The sequence below is a fragment of the Lonchura striata genome, chromosome 1, assembly GCF_050655825.1.
Source record: "Lonchura striata isolate lonStrDom1 chromosome 1, ASM5065582v1, whole genome shotgun sequence".
Lineage (NCBI taxonomy): Eukaryota > Metazoa > Chordata > Aves > Passeriformes > Estrildidae > Lonchura > Lonchura striata.
Window position 1 is genome coordinate 38,280,367 of NC_140703.1, and position 20,750 is coordinate 38,301,116.

The 20,750-nt window shown below is 36.6% G+C and overlaps 1 protein-coding gene across 3 annotated transcripts in view; it reads left to right on the top strand.

Moving 5' to 3' along the window:
* The window catches only part of TMEM135 (transmembrane protein 135), a 158,201-nt gene that overhangs the window by 58,417 nt on the left and 79,034 nt on the right, over window positions 1–20,750 (top strand). For all 3 annotated transcript variants that reach the window (XM_085574659.1, XM_021545028.4, XM_085574660.1), the window contains one exon: window positions 8,872–8,937. In XM_085574659.1, coding sequence (XP_085430785.1) covers window positions 8,872–8,937 — 66 coding nt within the window. The remainder of the gene's footprint in view (window positions 1–8,871; window positions 8,938–20,750) is intronic.

Genomic DNA, 20,750 nt, shown 5'->3' on the forward strand with positions numbered 1-20,750 from the left:
AATGCAGCAGGGCTTGTGGAGTACAGCTGCACCATGGCTTCTGTCAACAGCCTTAATGTTGAAAGTAGACATGGCTCTTCTGATGGTGTATGTGAAGGAGAAGTGTGTCTTCCTCCTGAGATTAGTCTTGTGATAAAAGTTTCCTGCTTTTCTCAAAAAGAGAAAACAGCATGCTTTGCTATGGGCTTTGCACTGCTTGATGGAGAAAGATAATTCTTACATGCTGGAGAGACTGTTGTCTTGTCAATTTTGAGGAAGAATGCTTGGGAATAAGAATTCTTGCTCATTCAGTTTGTCTGAAATGGCTTCACTTGTGAGTGTTGTGCAAGTGAGGGTTTCTATTAGTTACTCATGGCCAAAATAAGAACAGCTTTCTTGAGAACAGGAAGCATTTGACCAGTGTTTTCACCAGTTCTCAAAATACTGTTCTAAGCAATGAAATGCTTCAGCACCCCTAAAAAGAAAAAAAAGTTGATTAAAAAATAATTCAGATCACCACATTACACTGGTGGTTAATTACAATTTCCTATATAGTATATGGATTTCTGAATTTTCTTGCTGATTATTTTTTATTAAGTGGTTTCAATCACAGTCAGCATCTGATTTAGTTAATTGTTTTATAGGTAAGAGCACGTGATAAATCACAGTTTTTTATTAGGTCAACACCAGAACAGACATATTCTTCCTCAAAAGCAATTTAGCTGTTGTCTACCATCAGTAAAACTTTTTTATAAGCTGCCCCAAAAATGAAGCAGTGTTAACCTGTGTGCTTTGTTTCTAATTAGTTCGGAAAGATTGTGTGACATATACGTGTTTAAACAACGAGTTTGGGAAGTGAGTTAAGTGTCTCTTGCAAAGTCGATGTAATCTATTGTACTGTTTACACTGTGGTCATGATAAATCACTAGTTTGAAAATGTTTTTTGGATTGGATTCATATTAGTTTAGCACATAACACTGTGAGTAAATTGCAATACATGGAAACAAACCAATTGAGACAAAGAAATTTCTGTTCCATTTGCAAATACAGAGAGCTACTACTTAAAATTGTTACCAGTGGGAAATGTAAAAGGTGAGGTAATCCCCTAAAGAAAAAGGGCCCTGGTTGTGAAACACGTTAAATGTAAATCTTGTAAAACTTGTAGGGAATGTACTGAAGTACTGAATTGAACCCACTCAGAGTTCAGGCTAACAAGAAATTCTGGTCAATGAAAGCAGATAAAGGAATTGTAAATGACTGTTTAAATTTGTCTGGAATTCCAGAACATGTGCTTGGATAATATGGAATAAAGCTGTCTAAATATGCAGCTCTCATTAGTTTACTGGTCATAGTGAATGTCTGTTACAAGATCCAAGGCTGTTGGAATAGCTTGCTGGTGTTTAAATCTCTGCTGTTTTTCAAGGGTTAGAGTGAAGAAGAGAGATCAAGGATCTTTTGATTTTGCTCTCTATTGTCTGAGTAATTCACCAAAGAACTACAGGTGGACTATAAAAGCTCACCTCAGTCTTCTTTAACTTGTGTGGCAGGAGAGTTTAGCTTCACTTACTTAAAATAGCTTGGAAATGAATTCTACAGGAACATCCTGGTGCCTGTTGTGATGTCCCGCACCGTCTTCTCTTTCATTGTGTTTCTTTCACCAGTGCTCTTAGGATGAGGAGGGTCTGGTGCTACTAACTCACAGAAAAGAATCAAAATGGATGGATGGATAGGCAAACATGTAGTAATATGTGTAGGATGATCAACAAGGCCAAGTGTAAGATTATGTGCAAGAAAGAAATTCTTTGCTGTGAGGGTGGTGAGGCACTGGAACAGTTTGTCCTGAGGTGTGGCTGCTCCATTCCATGGAAGAGTTTATGACCAGATTGAATGGGGCTTTGAGCAGCGTGGTCCAGGGAGAGGGTCCCTGCGCATGGCAGGAGTTGGACTAGACGGTCTTTAGAAGTCCTCTCCAACCCAAACAGTTCAATAACTCTGTATAGTGTAGTTCATTACAGCTCTAGTCTCAAGGGCAGTATTGCTGTTTTATCCTGAAAACTTGGTGACTACATCAAGCCTTGTCCGATCTGCTCTTTCTGCATGCTGTTTCTTCAGCAGCCTTTGGCCAGGCAGCAGGAAAGTTTCTCCATGGATCAGTTTCAAATGGGATAGAGGGAGATATGGATGGAGTATGATGAGTGCTCCTTCTCACTATTTCGGAGCTGAAAATCTGAAGATTGTGCTGCCCCTAAATCCTGGAATCCTGGGGGGGACGGTGTCACTGAAATGTGCTTGTATATTCCTGGTCTGGCCAGGCTGATCTTTTGGCCACTATCTTTTCCGCTCTGGCAGCATTACTAATCAAAACCAGGTTTGACAGTTGTCATGTGCTTTCTGCAGGCTGGCTTGCAGCTGTTTGCTGCCCTTCTGCTGTGTGATTGGAAAAAAGTAAGGTTTTAGTTGGCTTCAGTGGATCATTTCTCAGATGCAGAAACTTCTGCTCCATGATGATGGTGGGGCAGGCTTGCTTGGACCGCCTTTCTCTGCCATTTCTGTCAAGGCAGGGAAGATTAAATGGCCCATTTCTCCAGTTTCCCATGCTGGCTGCTGGCCTGGTTTGTGGGTAATTCAGTTCATGAGCATTATACTGCTGGATTTATTTTTTTTCTGGCTTCCTGATAGTCAGTTAAGTGCAATGTTGAGCCCTTCAATCCTTCTTGCAGAGAAAACTAGAAAAAAGTGAAAGTCAGTTACAGGCTGGGACCAGGAATCCCAATGTAAATACCAAGCATATTTTGGGAGGGGGCTGGGAGGAAGGAAAGGGAGAGAAACAGGTAAAAGAGAAGTCAGGAGAAGAAAACCAATTTACATGATCTTGGCAAATGTTACAAATGCCACAACTGCAGACTACTAGCTTCAGATTAAGATAAATACATACAAATGTTTTTTATTTCATCCTCTTAGCAGCATATAATGTGTGATTATTTCCATGCTTAGTTAATTTGTTGAATGTGTGTTCTGCAATGTTAAATTATAAAGCTCTTTAAGGAGAGACTGAGGTTCCTGAGCAGGACTGCAGCAGGGAAGAAGATCAGTATAGTTTAGTTAGGTAGAGGGTAGAGATAAATTAGTTCATAAGGTAGTTTATTAACCTTGAAAGTGCACATTCAGGTCAATGAGAAAATGGAATTTGTAAATGGAATGGAAGTTACACTGAACTGTGTGCAAATTTGAACCTATGTTTAAAAGAAAAATCTGCAAATGCTCTCAGGAATGAGCAAGACAACTCAAAAAAAGTTACTATGCGTCACTCTTGTTAGTTTTAATACTAATTTATTTATGCTATATTGATGATATGTTTTGCACATCTCCAAATCTCTACTTAGGGAATCAACACATGTTTATTATTTAAGAAAGAAGAGCATTTCCATATAGTACTTACAAGATACATGGCCAGATATGTGCTTTGTTTACACAAATGTTGGGTAAGTAACCAGAGGAGAGAGAGATCAAGTATTATTGGATGCAAAGTTGGGTGGTGCAACACGTTCTGAAAGTTGAATTTGGGAAAAAAATTAGAGACGTTTTGGAAAATGGATACAAGGCTTTCATAAACTCAGTAAAATATGCTTTATTATGGGGTTTAAATTGTTTAGTATTTAGAGAGTTCACAGTTAAGTTACTTTTGTTGAAAGTAAAGGTAGGATATTATTTGATCTATTAATGGTTGACTGTAAAGAGCCTGTGTCTTGCAGATGTCAAATACAGACTGATCTACACATTGTACAAATAAGGTTCCAATAGTTCAGTAATGAAGGCAGAGACATTCAAGATTCATTCAACAAAGTAAAAGATGGAGGTATATGAAATTCACATCTGTACAGTGGAATTAATTGAACTTTTACTCTCTTTCAGAGAGTAGGAATTTACATATCTGTCTTTTTTAAAAGCTTCAGTTCAGCTTCAGTATTGTATTTTAAAAATATTTTAAATCTTGATTACATTGAATAGCAACACATTCTATTTCGGTATTATGGTAATTTCATTAAAAGTTATAACAACAATAATTAAGCTCCTCAGTTAAATCTGTCACCTTGAGTAAGGTTTAAATGCAGACAGTTGTTTTACATTTGACTTTTTGTGGACAGAACTCAGGAATAAAAAATTCCATGTTTTCCTAGTCATTATTGCTTCTGATTCTCCCCAGATCTTTTTTATCTAGCACTCCTGTTTTCAAAAGTTCTGTGATGGTTAGCTAATAAGGGCTATAACAATAGTTCACATATAATCAAGTTGAAAGATTGTTATTAATGATTTCAGAAAGACTGTTAAAACCCTTTTTTCATGTAATTTGCTTTTCACGAAGAAGCACAAATTTTACAGGCCAGAGCTGTCAGCTAGCTATTAGCCAAGATCAGCAAACCTAATAGGAGAGAAAAAATGTCTTTTGTGGTATTCCATCCTTCTTTATTCTTATAAACAATTTGTATAATTTTAATTTTAAGTCAATTAGGGTTTTTGTTTTCTGTTTTGTTTTGGGTTTTTTTAATGCACATATAGAAGTAGATGCCAAAATTTTTCAGGTGATTAAAAAGCGTGCATTTCTAAATTCATTAACTTCTGTGATCAATCTCTTCACTGCTTGCATTTGCAGTTTTAACTTTGGTAAAACAGTAACTATTCCGATGAAGTATTATGTGAGACCATTTTTATTTTGTGCATACCTAGAAAAGTCAAGACATTTGGAATCTAATGCAGTGTTTCTCTTTCTGTCTTTTCTATCACTTCCATCAATAATGCACAATTATCTTCCACTTTAGTTCTGGTTCATACAATCAGTGGTTTCTTTTTTTTCCAACTGACTTGCAAAGAATTTGATCAAAAGCAACTGCTTTGTTGGAGTGGGAACAGTTGGTCATCTTTGTCTGGAGATGACATTAGAGCTTGCACGGCGTTACAGAGTGGTAGCACACGTCAGGCTGCCATTTCACCTCCCATGTAGTGTAACGCACTACACGTTCTTTGTAAGGAGCAGCAATTTTAGGATTCAGTAACAATCATCTTGGCAACACGTTTAGTTCACACTGAGATCACTAACACCATGTGTTGACACTTTACTTTCTTGTGAACCTCTGACTCCCATGGCTGAGTGGAAGGCTTATTCACAGTGAATTGAATGCAAATAAATCTCTAGTTTTTACAGCTTTCTAAGATATCTGATTATATTGTAGTATTTAGTGAACAACAGTTAAAAATTAGCTAAATTCCTAGTCAGCAGTTTCTTTGAGAATAGTATTATTTTTTCTTCAATGGACAGTTATGGTAGTTTGATTTGTGACAGAGCTATACTCTGCATATTTTTAACAGATTTAATACAATGAAATAAACTTGCTGTTTCAATATACTTTGTATCTTTTAACACATTATTGAAAATTAAATCCTTTGAACTCAAATGTCTTGAATAGATTTAGTCAGTATTGAAACAAGTTATATGCAAATATTTTGCAGCATGAATATTGATTATTATTATAGTGGTAACTTTGGTAGATTTGAAATTACATACCATGGATATGTCAGGCAAGATGTGTTCAATAGACTGGATTTTTAGTCAAAGTAAATTTGGTGTCCTGTAGGGATCCTTTTACTCTCAGCAAGATATTGTCATAAATAGAATTTTAGAAAATATATGAGGAGTGCAAGAATATTGTTGTTTTTATATTGCTGTTGTGGTTCTTCATGCAGGGTTTTTTTTCCTCTATCCTTTATGGAACATTAACTATGATGAAGTTTGTCTCTAATGTTCAAAAAAAAAAAATACAGTCCATGTATATTTTGACTTTCTCCACCCTTATGCTTATTCTTTCATATCCAACATGTGCAGCTCAAATGCCAGCAGGATGTTCTGTGCTTTTGGATTTCCTTTTATATTGGCTTGTCACAGCTAGAAGGATCACTGCAGGATAGCCTTCCACTTGGCTGGCACAAAACATTTCCACCACTTAGAGAGAATTTGAGGAATTGGGCTGTGTTTCTTTGGGGAGCAGAAGGAATTTACAGGTCATCTGTAAACTGCATTTTTTTGGTGGGCTTGTCACTTAAAATGTTGTTTGGAAATGCTGAAACGTGTTGATCAGAGAGGTTGTAAGAGCTCCAATCTTTGAGATGTTGAAAATGGGTCTAGACATGCTGGTTCAAGGGAACTTGAGCAGGATCAGAGAGAATCATAGAATTGTTAAGGTTGAGAAAAGCCTTTAAGGTCATAGAGTCTATCCATTAACCCAGCACTGCCAAGTCTACCACTAAATCATGTCCCCAGGTGCTTTTAAGTACCTCCAGGGATGGTCACTCAAACAACTTCCCATAGCAGCCTCTGTTCAAGTGCCTTACAACCCTTTCCAGGAAGAAACTTTTCTTAATATCCAATCTAAACCTCTCACCCAGTGCAACTTGAGGCCATTTCTTCTTGTCTTGTCACTTTTTACCTGGGAGAAGAGACTGACCCTTACCTGGTTGCAGCCTCCTTTCAGGCAATTGTTGAGAGTGATAAGGTGCCTTCTGAGCCTTCATTTCCCCAGACTAAACACCCCCAGCTCCTTCAGCTGCTCCTTATAACACTTGTGTTCAGACCCCTTCCCAGGGCTGCTACACTTTCTTGGACGTGGTCCGGTATGATTCTCTTTGTTTCTGCATTTGCAGGGCAGAGGGAAAAAGATAGAAATTGAAGACAGTGTGGAAGCTTTAAAAAACCAGAAGTGTTGCAGATAAATTTACATTTTAAGACTGGCAAAATTTTACTAGCTTATTAATTTTATCATTAGTCTTTGTGATACTATAGCTCTGGGAAGGTATTAAAATACTCTGAATGTTTGCATCATGCTCTTCTACCTTGTAAGACATTGCCTTACTGAATCTCCACATGTTCACACTTAGTTTGCTTTGTCAAAAGAATGCAGATCTGAACTATTTACTGCCACCTCCTTCACCTTAATGCTTACACCAACAATAAGCTTGGACTGATTACTATTTAGAAAGATGAACTTCTTTAAGCCTCCTCTTGGATTTTGCATGCCAATACCCCCAATAGCTTTCTCCAGCCTTGTAATTGCCAGTCAAAGGCTATAGGTGGCCTCATCCCCACCATGCAGTTTGTGTGGGAAGCTGTGCTTGTAGGACTGATTTTCACAGTGAAGGGTGGCCCATTGGAAGACATCAGAGATGTTGCATTTGCTATTGCCATGATTTTTCCTTGTTTCTGGATGGTTTTGACATCTGGCATTAATGAGGTGAGTACAGATGTACTAAGAGAGATCTTTTACTAGATGTGAAAAGGAAGTCACACACACCAGTGGTTTTCAAAGAAACAAAAGCAGCTAAGCTGTATTGACAGAGCATTCAATTTGGTTGAAACATCCCTAAAAATGTTGGTGAAAGAACCCAACTTTGTGAAATACGAAAGGTTGTGTGGGGTTCACTTCATTTCTTAGAGAAGAAAGATTTGAGAAGCAGAATCACAGTGGAGCATTGCCCTACATCCTTGCGGGCTGTGGGCATTACATCCCTTGTGGATGTAAATGAAGTAATAGATTTTGCAGCCCAGTGTTCTGGAGTGTACATGTTAATTTACAGGTGTGTGGGGAGAACATAAGGTAATTAAAATATCTTTCATTAAGTTATTTTCTACTGAAAATTATGTAGAAAGGAGTAAACCTCGCTTAATCTGTCTCTTGGAAGACTGAGGAATTAATCTCAAGAGAGGTCTTTGATATCACATTTATTGAGATACAGTTGTCTTAAGGTAGTGATGGTGGGGACCCAGGAAGTTGTGCAAGCATGGAAACACTGAGATGCTTTTTCTTAAATTACTGTTTAGAAAGATGATCAGCTACTGCAAACTGCTTTTATTTATAAACTTTCTAAATGTGGTTGTTGTTGTTGTTGTTGTTTTTTTTTTCTTCACCCAAACAGCCTGCTAACTACTCCTTAACATAGATCCTTAAATGTCAGGGTAATTTTTTAATTAGAACCAGATATTGAAACCATGTTTTTTTTGCAGTTGAAATTGAAACCAGCTTCACTATTTGCTGTGGAAACAAGTTTTTAAAACAAATCTGTTCATGTGTATGTTGTTGTGTCAATCCATGAGTTTATGTAATTTGCAGATTTTTTTCACGCCTTCTTCCAACCAGCTTGTAGAAATATAGGTGGTACAGAACCTATTATAGTCTGTATTAAGCCAGTAACCTGTATGTGTATCAGATATGGTATGTGCCAATTGTCTCACTGGATTGAAGAAAGGATGGGGCAACTAACACAGAAAGGTATTCAACCTAATTAAAGATAGGAGATTTCCCCAAATTTGTGTTCCCTGCCATTTGCACGTGACCATGTTGTGTTTTATAATCCCCATTACTTAGAATTAAGAAGGGCCCAGGTGCTTTCAGGAAAAGCACTGCATAATGCTATTTCTTCATGCTCATTTGTCAGTTTAAGTGTATATTATTAAACAACAATTTTGAAATTAAGTTGCCTGAGTTATGAAATGCAATGTAGTTATTTTTTCTCCAGTACCCCAACTGTGTTCCTTACAGCTTCTGGAGGACAGTTATCTGGGGCTGAGCATCTCTGACCTGCTCAAAGAGTCTTCTGGAAGAGCTGTGATGTTGCCTGAGGGATCATGTACTGTTACTTAGGCTGAGACCAAAATCCTTAATATGTCTCACCTCGCCTAAACTGTGCATGTTGTTCTAAAGGAATTACTGGAGCAATTCAATTGTAAAATAGTTGCTAGAAGATAGCAGAAAATATAAAAAAAATGTTATAAAAGTTGAAACAAACTGCCATGAGCTGTGTTGTCTGCTTTTAATAACTAATTTGTCTCTGTGTTTGTTGATGCAGGCCACAGAAACATTGTTCCGAATGGCGGTAGCAAGAGGAGCTATCACACCTTTAAGACATGGAGAAGTAAGGCTAAACATATATATATATATTTGTTTCTTATTTATGTGTGGCATAATGCTTTATTAATATAATGTTTTATAAATTCCTGGAAGTCATACTATCTTCAGGTAAGTGAAGAGAGCTTGACTATGTATAACTTGTGTACTTAAATTCCAGTATTGTTTTAAAGGAGAGCAAGAACTTAAATACTGCCCAGTCAGAAATGAAGTATTTTTCAAAGAACACTTTCTTCTTGTCTTTGCTTCAATCATTACTTAGCTGTATGATAGAAGTGGCTCAAGAGAGCCTTTCAGCTGCTTTGCCAAGGCCTGGTTTCCAGTTTTTCAATGAATTTTCTCTACTAAAGATTGTCAAATCTTGAGAAATTCACAGGAGGTCAGTATTTGTTACTGGATAGCTGTGGAGAGGTTACTTCATCCTTTGTTCCTTTTGAGAAATAGTAACTTAATGTAATATACAAAGTATTAATACATCAATTATTCCATAGAGGATAAATGTATTTGAATATTATGTTGCTCATACATGCTTCTGTTCATGATGAACATTTATTTTCCTTCTTTGTACAGTTTTTTATCTGGTTAACATAGTTTTGAATGTTGATGATTAAATATCTCCAGTACAAGTTGGTGCCATTTATACTTAGGTTGAATTTAATTCAAAAAATAAAATACTACAGTCAGTAATGACACTGGAAATGAGGAATGATCTGGGCATTGCCACACCTGGATGCTGCAGTGTGTGGGGGTTTTCAGTGTAAGAAACCTCCGTGTGTTTTCATGGTAATATTATTTTGCTCAAATTCCTAATAAGTTTGTGGAGAGTTCTTATCAGTGTTCAGTCTGGAATCTTGACCTACACTGACCCTGGAGTCCCAACTGTGCTGTAAAATGTTGCTTATGCTGATGAGGTTGCCTTAATCTCTTTTTGTGACAAAATAATGTATCTGCATCAGTGTCTGAAGGCGTATCTGAGATACCATGTCCTGCCATTGTCTATAGTTTTAGCTTTTTTGAATAGATGGATCCTCTATGAATTTTGTGTACTGCTATTTTCTACAGAAGAACGTAGTACAAGAAGTGTTTTCAGTTTCAAGAAGTGCTAGTTACCTAATATGTGCATCCTTTCCAAATTCCCTGGTTAGGTTTGTTTTTTTTTCCACTGAAGGGTTCTTAATTTTATATGTTTTAATGACCAGGTTGCCCAAAAGGTTTATGTAGTTACTCAGTCAGTGGTGTGAAATAGGGGAAAAGAAAATGATTGGTTTTCTTAAAGCGTAACTAATTGTACTGTTTGCAATCCAAAATACTGGGATGACTACAGATGTAATGATGTCTGTTGTGAATGATATTAGTAATTTCTGAATCTGATTCATCTTCTGGTGAGCCAGTTTAGCTCACTGATAAGGTAGAAAAAATTTTATATTTTTCTTCAGATATTCCTTCTGATTTTTTATCAGTTAAACCACCTCAAAGGCTAGAGACAACCAGAGGAGAAGCAGGAACATAAGTGGTGAGAAGATACAAACATGGTTAGCAAGAAAGGAAATGCAAGGAAGTAAACTTCATGTTAGTGTATGGTGTCCTGGGATACTTTTTCTGAGGTATTCCTGGGGCCTCAGTGAAAATGCAATTAAGCTAGATAACTTATAGATAAAATGTGCAATAATGGTCCAAAATTGGTCTTTTGTATAAGGAGGCAGCAGGAGAAACAAGAAAATACCTTTTTTCTCCCTTGTATTTTTATTGGACTTTATGCAATAGAAAATGTTTTCACTCAAGGGAGATCTTTTCATTAAATTCCATTGTGTAATTTTAATTTGCTTAGTCTGAAAATGAGAAATTACATTATTCAAATGAAGCTAATTTTTCCAGAAGAAACATATGATTATCAAATCATACTAAAATATTTTTTGCTCTTCCAAGAAATTGCTGGATATTTGCACACATGAGTAGAAAGGGACCCAGCAAAAAAAGTTGAATATGAACTAAAGTTGATTGTGTTCTGTTTGAGAACTGTGAATTTGGCAGTGAAAATCAAAAGAGAGAAACTTTTTAAATGGAAATTTCAAAATATGGAGGCAGCAGTCCAAATGTGCAAAAGTGCTGTTCAACTTTCACATCAGAACTTAAAAATGTAACACCATTTAAAATTTGAGAGAGGATAAAACTGTTCACAGCTAGAAGGCAAAAGTCATACCTGTTTGTTTTAAATTAATAATAAAAAAAAGACATTATTCTGTCTGTACCACTAAACAGATTAATGTGCAAACATTTCTTCTACAGGCAAAACAGGATGCGTGAAAAGCTGTCCATTATGATCCAGTTGTCATCACCAGGTGGATTTATAAGTTATAATGTTTAATGTCCACTGGCAGTCCCTTTTATTTTTCATTTCAACATTTCCTCATTCATTTGGCCTTATCAGGTCTTATGCATATAGAATTTTTATGTTTTTCATTTTTTTTCCTTGAAGAAATTGAAAAATGAGGATGTGTTAGGTTTGGTCTTTCTACTTTTGCATGTGGTTTATAAAATCACTTTTTAGAGATTAGATAATGATGCTGCCAAAACTAATTATCAAATTTGGGCACATAGTCCCAAAAATTATTAATCATAGAGGATCCTGAAGCATCTTCTCAGCAGTTCTCTTGCTCCTGGGTGGGTTTAAGTGTAGTTGCATCTGTGGGAGGGAATTAAACCCAGAAGCGTAATTCATTCTCAGGTTTCAATGTGTTGTTGTCTATGTTAATTAGGTATTCCTGTTGGTCATTTTGTTGTGGGGGTGAAGCAGGAGGCAGAGACTTATTCTTTTCTGTTACCACTTCTAGCTGATTCCTAAATGATCCAGAAATCGTGGGAGCAGATGTGATCACACCAAATTCCATAGCTGTGCTGTCCAGGAATCTTAATATGCATTTCATTAATGACACAAGGCTGAGGTGGCTGGCACAGCTGAGAGCTGTGCATTTGGGGAGCCTGGACCGGGCACCACCTAGAGAGCCTCTCCAGCTGTTTCTTCTGCTTCTGGTCTTCATGCAAGAGGCTCAGATCTGCTGCCATCTGTTCCTCACAGTGTCCAGTCTCTGCCAGGCAGGCCTGCTGTTTCTGTGGTGCTGGTTGATGGGGTTGAGGAAACAAGAGCATCAACAGCCTGCCTGCTGAAATGAGTGACGAGGGATACAAGGAGGCTCCTGCTTCAGAGATGTGCTTTCCAGTTCTGCATTCCTGGAGCCTTTTCTGCTGTGTGCTGAGCCCCCAAGGGGGAGCTATAAGGAGGAGTAAGGGCTGGCAGCAATGGGCTACGAGGAGTCAGTGAGTGCATGGTAGCAGGAATGGAATACATTTGGCACCAGCTAATATTAGTTCGGTGACGATACACAGAGAGAGAGAGAACTTTCAAGATTTTACTGGAAAATGACCAATTTTATTCATGTTGTGCCAGTGAGATACCAGAACCAGTGTGTCACGTGGGATATGGATATCCTGTGGAGATACTGAACAGGAAGGAGAGATCTGGTTAAGACAATGAGCTCACAGGTCATTGATGGTCTTAGGCCCTGTAGATGAGGGAAATTGATCCACACAGAGAAGGAGCAGAGGGATAAACTGAGAGGGTGGAACACTTAAATGTAAAAAATGCATAGGCAGACATAGCCAACAGATCTAATGGTAGAGTTTTGATTCCCAGAAAACCACATCTGATATCAGCCATGCATGATCTCTTTGGCTGTTAGCATAAAAATGTAAGATTTTCTAGCCTAAAATGGCTTACTGTCTTGCAGTGTATTAAATGTAACTGTATGCATTGCTATGGCAGTACATACCTGTGCTTGAAAGTGGACTTCGTTGTAAGAAAACAAATCTTTGTTTTTGTTTAAAGCTATTTTTAAGCAATTTCACCACTCTGTGTGTTTTCTGTAAATTCAGTAATGTGAAGTGCAAAGTTTTATGAATTTAAACCAGATAGCTGTAAAAAGTAATTTCCATGGATTTGTGTTCATAGTTAATGCCAGTGATGTATTTGTGATGCCACACTTAGCTAAACGTTGAAAAAGGGGATCAGTAAGGATCTTTAAAATGTGATTTCTTTAATATTTTTACAAGCGAATACATAACAGTGGGAACAGCAATATGAAATGCTCCTTCAGGCAGCCCTGCTTTTCGTTCAGATGTACTGAAAGAACCTTGGAAAGGAGGATACCTAGTTGAAGTGACATTACTGCCAGCTCAGATCTTCCTTGCCCTCTTTCTTCCCAGTCTACTGTGCCATAGCAGAGTGCAGTGTAGACTCCTGGAAGCTCACCTGTGGAATTAAGGTCATGTAGACATGAACCTTTTATATTATTAACAGAAACTGTGATGACTTTTTTCATGAGGTGGGACTTCTAAATTTTACTTGCCAATGAAGTGATTCAAAAGAGATATTATGACACCTGTCATCATATTTAGTTGTGTAATGTGAAGATGACATAGAAATAACTATTCATTAAATCATAATCTTGTTTCCATATAATGGGGTTCTAGGAGTGTTAGTCTCTTGAATCTTATCCTCTGGGTTTTGCCTGTCCATATTAAGGGTTGCTGGCACACAGAAGACGTGTGTTTTTAAAATTTAATATGTTGCAAAACAGTGTAAATTTAATTTAACCAAATTTTATTTCTAAATGTTGTGTAAGATCCAAAATGCCAGTAGATTTCCATATTAGTTTCTCATATAAAATTACTCCCTTATATTTGAAAGGTATTGCAAACCTAAAAGAGTTTGGTTGCAGACAGGTTTGAATTCCTGTTCATCTAAAGTGAGGTGCCTTCTCTCTGTCCTAAGAAAATAACCTTTAATTTTTAGCTTTTTCAAAATAAATGTATTTTAAAAAAATTTTAAAAGTATCCTATAAGACTGTTCTGAACCATCAATTAATAGCTCAAATTATTGGCATACATAGTTACAGCTTTCTCATTAGTGAAATCTATTTTGGAAGTAGTATGGAGCCTGTCTTTTATAACTTCTTTTAAAGAAGAAGCAATGGATAGAGCTGTTTTATAGTGCCTTGGATTAAGGTTTTGGTTTGGGGCATATGTGTCAGAAGTATTTTAAAATAGTACTGGGATCTGGAAAATTCTTCTGGCAGGTCACAATGGGTAACAGTTCAAAGGTAATTTAATTGCCAAAGACTGGCATACCTTATCTGTGTTATCTGGAAGTAAGTCAAAAGTAAATAATTCTTCTGATTAAATGCAGTGAAAACTAAAACTTGATTAGAGAGGGGGAAGGAGAGGGGTTGAGAATGCCATTGAACCCTGAGGAGGGAAACCAGCCGATTTCCTTTGCTGTGTTCCAGTGTACAGTGTCCCAGTGCTGTTTTTGCCATGTGTTTAGTTTTGTGAAGGTGTTGTTTGTCTAGCTTGTCCTGAGTGATCCATTTTAAGTGGTCTATGGTTTTTTAATTAATTTTTAGTCATGAAGAGGAAGGAAAATTTGTTTTAAAACTATAGTTGAATATGAAGAACTTTTCTGCTCTTTTAATATGCTATTTGATTCAAGATAGTCTGTTTCTTACTAAAAATTATCTTAAGCCTTGGTAACAGTATTGGCTTGCTCTAAAAAATTTTAAAGTATTGTGATGGAGTTAATTTGTTAGGGAATGTGAAAAATTAACGCACTGTAGGAATCATGTCTGGTGTAAATTTAAGGTAGAAATATCTGTAAGAGAGTGGCTACATATTTTCAGAATATGGAGAGGTACCACTGAAGAAAGGTAACACACAAGTTTGGAAACCTGGAGAACTTGAATTTCAAAACCGAAGTGAAATAATATCTAGGTAACTCATGCTTTGTAGTTTTCTTTTAAGTGTATGGAAAATACAGTCTGTCTGTTTTTTGTGGAGTGGAACAATAGAATTTAGTGATTTAGCATATCATGCTGGGCATTTTTATTATTGCAATTTTCTTTAGTTCAAGCTCATGGTCTGTATTTGTCTTAGACTAGTCTTAACTTCCCTTAATGAAGTGAAACACAAGGCTAAAAAGTAAATTAAATTATGTCCCGAAGTATTTGCCAGGTGTGTTTCTCCAAGAAAGTATTGGCAGGGTGTAAAGTAAGGAGGGAATGACCTGTTTTAAAGACTTCTCTTTTTTTTCCTTCCTTAGTACTTAGCCTATGTATTTCAGATTTCTTATTCTTTTGCATCAGGAAAGCAGCTAGTGCATGGTAAAAGTAGACAATAAAAAAAATTATAGCAACAAAGCTAAATGTAAGGGAATGTATTTAGTTCCCAATCTATTTTTTTTCGTCTTCTATGTCATGGCCTTGGAATGAAGCTGTCATTTTGCTTTATACTTAAAACCTGTCCTCAGAATTGCCCCCTGCAACTCCATTGTTCTGCAAGAGAAAAGCTTATGTGTAGGGAGATTTTTACAACTGTCAATGAAGAAAGGCAGAGTAGGTGCTGCTGGTACTTGGTGCTTGAATAATGCTTCTTTCTCTCTTTGGTGGTGTCAGTATTGTATGTTAATTCATTCATAGAGTTGAAGAAATAGGCAACTGTAAGAAGATACTTAACCTGATAAAGCTAAGAATTTGTTCACATTCCTTTAGTAACACTCAACATTTAAGAATGCTGAGTGTTACTAAAGCATACATGTAACTAATCCTTAATTTTTGTGCAAGTTGTTGGAAAAATTTGCCAATGTCCGAATGTGCACCATTTTCACTAACACTTTGCAGTGTAAATATACACATGTCAACTAAATCACTGCGGTATGTACAGTCACAGAATATAGAATGGTTTGGGTTGGAAGGGACCTTGAGGAACATCTAATTCCATCTCCCCCCCATCATGGGCAGGGACACCTTCCACTAGACCAGGTTGCTCAAAGCCGCATCCAGCCTGGCCTTGAACAGTTCCAGAGATGGATCATCCACAGCTTCTTTGAGCAACCTTTGCCTCACCAACCACACAGTAAAAAATTTATTTCTACAACTTATCCAAATGTACTCTCTGTTTGAAGCCATTCCCCCTTTATCCTATCACTACAGTGCCTGTGAAGAAACCCCTCTTGGCTTCCCTATAGGCCTTCCTATAGGCCTTCAGATGCTGGGTGGTTGCTATGAGGTGTGAGTGCAACCTTTGCTTCTCCAGGCTGAACAGTCACTTTGAAGGACAAATGTCTTAATTTTAGTGTAAATGTTACTTACATTCAGTGATTTTCGGCTAATTAAATGTAATATTCCTTTTGGAAAACAGTGTTCTCATTCAATTTATGATTCTTGTCCATGTGTTAGACTTACTAAAGTATTGTTGAACACAAGAAATAATAGTCGTATTTGGTGACTTTTAATTGTCCTGTATGTTAACAGATTGCATAAATCAAAATGCAGTTTGAAATTCTTTTATTGGGTTTCTGCAGAAAAGATGAATTTGCCTATAGTTAGTGAGAAAGCTTTTCCTATTCCATCCAACCTAAACAATGATGTTGTGATTCTGTGTGCTACTCTATATTTAAAGACCCAAATTTTCAAACATTTTTCTGTAGGTATAAAACTAGAACAATCCTACTTTTATTTGGCATATACTTGATTAATATTATATAAAAGTGAAAATTTACATACATTTCTCTTAAGCTGTAGAAAAAATGAAATGGCAGTACCTAGGGTAAGCAATTCCTGCTTATAAAGGCTAAGGGTTTTATTGTTCTTTCCCAAATGTGAAGATACGGGAAAATACTGTTGATAGGGAGGTTGACTACTAGGATTGGGAACTGATACCAAAACTAGGCTGTAGTATTTCTGGTGTGACATTATTTGATGGCAGAGGGAAGGACTCTGGAGCATTTCCATCACGTGTCAAGTTGTAATCCTTACTGGGTGAGCACAGCTGGCTTTTTTGGACACTTAAGACTGGTACTATAGTCCAGTGATCTGAAATTATTTCAAACCTAAAAATCTTAGGTGTTCTTCCTTCTTTTAAAAAGCTTCTATGCATTTGCCCTGTGAGACCATCCCTGTACCTAAATAAGAGCATGAGAAAAGGAGAACAGTCTAGCCTGAGATATTTAGGTACCTTTATGAATGTTAAAGAAGTTATTGTTATGGGCAAGATCAAATGCTGTTGCTCACTGCTCAGGAATGGGTACTCAAGAATCAGGAATAGTAGATGCTAATGAAAATTAACATTGCTGAAGTTCTGTAATAACAGTCTGCCCTGGTTCATTGTAATAATATATTGTAATATTTTTACAATAGTTAATCACTTAGGAAGGATTATATTGTCTTTCTTGACTGATATCTCAGTGCAAGGTGATTGTGATAGGTGAAGGTCTGGTCTACCAGAAGCAGAAATGATGGGGTGCCTGAACTACTGGAACACTTCCCACTCTGAACCATGAAACCAATCTGTTCCTGGCAGCTACAATTTTATGGAAACTAATTCTTTGTTGATGGAATTAGGTGAAAAATATGTGGTTCTGATTAGCAAAGAGTCTGTGAAGTTTCTTGGTCATGGAGAACATTCCTCTGGCTGTGTGCATGTGTTCAGATGTGTGTGACTACGCATAATATTTATGTTACATATTTGTCTTCCTATATTAAAAATGATGGGCAATTTTGTTTTTTAAATATACTGATTTTAAAATGTTTGTATTATAATTGATAATATTATAATTATTAAATAGATGTTTACTATGGTAGAATGAATATTCAGTTTTATTGTACCTAAATTTTAGAAACTCAAAATTTTAAACCCAACAACCCTCAAAATAATATTTAGCAAGCTGTGTAGCAAAAACTCAAATATGAACCTTTTTTTAAGTACCACTGTTTTCTGTAGGAAATCTGTATTATGCAAGTGACTGCTTGGATAAAATAATGACCTTTCATTTATAAGTATCCTGCAGAGCTGCAAAAAGTGAACTGGTATCTGCAGTCTGCCTAATGGACTGCTCACCACATCACTGCATGCAATTAAGCATAAGTGATTTTTCTGCTCAAGACAGCCTCAAGACTGATTTAGCAATGAAACTTAATTACTTCTAGCCCTTAGAGAAAATGGCCCAACAAGGCTGAGGTTGTTGGCAGGGCAGTGTGGGAAAGCTATCGCTGCAACTCCCTTCCCCACTTCTCATTTTCTGTTTGCAGTACTTAAAGTGCAGTTAACCTTCAGTTAAACAAATATTCCCACAAAACATGTGCATTTTTATTTCTTCCTTTGTTACAAGGCTAAAGAAAAAGATAATGAAATATTGGGGTGTTTTAAAAGCAAGCATTCTGATCAAACCCACTGCTCCAGACCATAGATGAAGTTATTCTGTGCTAATGGAAATGAAAACTGAAACATTATTTCTCAAATACTTAAATGTCAGTTATCCATTCTGGCCTGAGAATTCGCAAATGAAAAGCTAAACCTAAAGGCATTTGTGCTTCTTCACAATTCAGTATGTTATAGATAAATTGTTCCTTTATTTTGTACTTAGGTTACAGGAAAAAATGCTGAAGGAAATGAACATTACCAAAAAAAAAAGAATCATATTAATGAACTACTTTATACTAAAAATTGCTTCATTTGAGTTTTTAGGAATGTGTTATTTTTCAAGGAAACAGGAACTTTAATTCTGTGACTCCAAGGAATACAAGGAATACATCTGGAATAACAATTGAGAGGGACATATGGCATCAATTGGCTTATATTTTCCTATATGGGGGTTCTGATTGAAGTAAGAGGGGCAAGTGCTCATTAATTATGTGGGATTAAAAATGCAAATACTTTGCTGTTTTGGATTTATGTGCACTATTAAAGAACTGTGACTATGGAAAAGATGTGGAAGCTGAGCAAAGAAAATTTATTTTTCTGTTAGTCGGCTGTGGCAATAACTTGCTTTACTTCTGTAGTATATTTTTCACCTTAACAGCTTTGACTCCCTTACTCTTTATCTCTTTATGTAGAGAAATTTCTCATTCACCTCTATGATTGTAATTTACAAAAATATGTAATATATTGCAGTTATAATTTGTTTGATAAATTTCCTCCTTAGTAATGGCCTGGGTCTTTTTCCTCTTAACAGCTATGGATGTGTTTATCAATGGAAATATTCATGGTAACAAAACAAACACATGCCTAAATATTTGTGAGAGTATGCAGCATAAGACACTAATTCCCAAGGGCACGTTTAGCACACGCTCTAGTACTTTACTCAGTGGGGAGTGAATTTAAGAGTGTGTATAGGTCCCCTTGATTTCAACAGTATTTAACCAAACAAGTGACTTAAGCTTTCTCCTAGGCAGGAAATAATAATTTATGCATGTACTTGAAGGGCTTTTTTATAAATTTTATTTTTTTATCTTAGGTCAGAGATTCATTGGAATCAATACTCTTTTAGCCTTATATTAAGAATCTCTGGAATAGTTACCAACCTTGGCTTATATTTATGTTGTTATGTTATATATATGTATACAATTTTTTTTTTTTTATTTGAGCTGCTCAGGCTGACATTTTCTTGGGTAGTGAGGATGGTGCTTCCCATCTGCACTATGTAATGTCTGTTTACCTCCTTTCATGAAGGAGGCACAAGGTCTTTTCACAAAATCCATCATGTGACAAAGTAGTGAGAAAAGGACCAGAAACCTGAGTTACAGTTGCACCAGCAATGCGTGTGAGGAACTACATGAACTCAGTAAGAGACACTTGCCTTGGACAGTTAACTACCTGAGGAGGAGGCTGGGAAAAAGTTTAGTATTAACATCTCCTTAAGAGGTGTGGGATAGATAAGTGGCTGACTGGGAGTCCTACAAGTACATGTGCAAAGGAAGCTTTTGCTCTCTTCATTTTATAGACAAAATGCCACACCTTATTTTGCAATAGATCATGCAGTAGGTATACTTAATTCCTATCATAAACTAAGTGATAGGGTTACCTGGAGTGAAAGATAGTCTTGATAACCCACATGGCCTCCTGCAGTTTTAAGTTCTGGTGGAGATGGGTCCCAGTGACTTGGCAGTCTCTGTTCTTTTCAGCCATCCAGTGATATAAGGTGATGCTCAGGCTTCCCTAGAAACTTCATGCTGAAAATTTAAGACTAATAATATTGGTGGGATATAGGATAAATTGTACTCTTTGTCTACCTCTTAAATTTTACTAATGTTTGTAAGCTAAGCTTCACTCCTTATTTGAAGAAAATCTTTTATTGGGTTAACAGTAACAGCCTTTTGTTCATTGCTGAAATGTTTATAGCAAAGGGAGAGAGGCATTATATTCTTTACAAAGTTTCTTTCTGGCAGGTGCCTTTACTCCTTTGCATATTGGATTTTAAATCTCTGTTACTTGTTTGTAAGAAGAGTTCAACACTTATGTACAATTTATTTCTCTGAATTTGCTCTGAGCTGTCATTTTGTGGTCTGTGCAGGATGGAACTGAACAGAGGCAGATGTGGAAAAATTTATTTTCAGTAAGATTATTTTGTACACAATGTACTCCTCTCTGTGGCGTTCAGTACAGCTCATTGGACTTCGTGTAAATTCAGGACAAAAATGTAGACAAATAAATTTCCCTATGTCATCTGCATGTCCTTGAACTCAGTTTCACTTTGAAATGACTGTGTGAAGAGACCACGAGTGTAAGGAAAGTGCTTGGAATTCCTGACATTTAGAAGTGTTCACATATGTTTGATAAAAATGTGATTTTTTTTTTAATAGCTCTTTTAAGTTGCTGAAACTCAGAACTTTTATGTAATCAGATCTGACCCTGGAGCTATTTGTCAGACTTAAAGAAAGTGCCCTTCACTTCATTCAATGATGGTGATGATGTTTAAAGGAAAGATTGACTAAT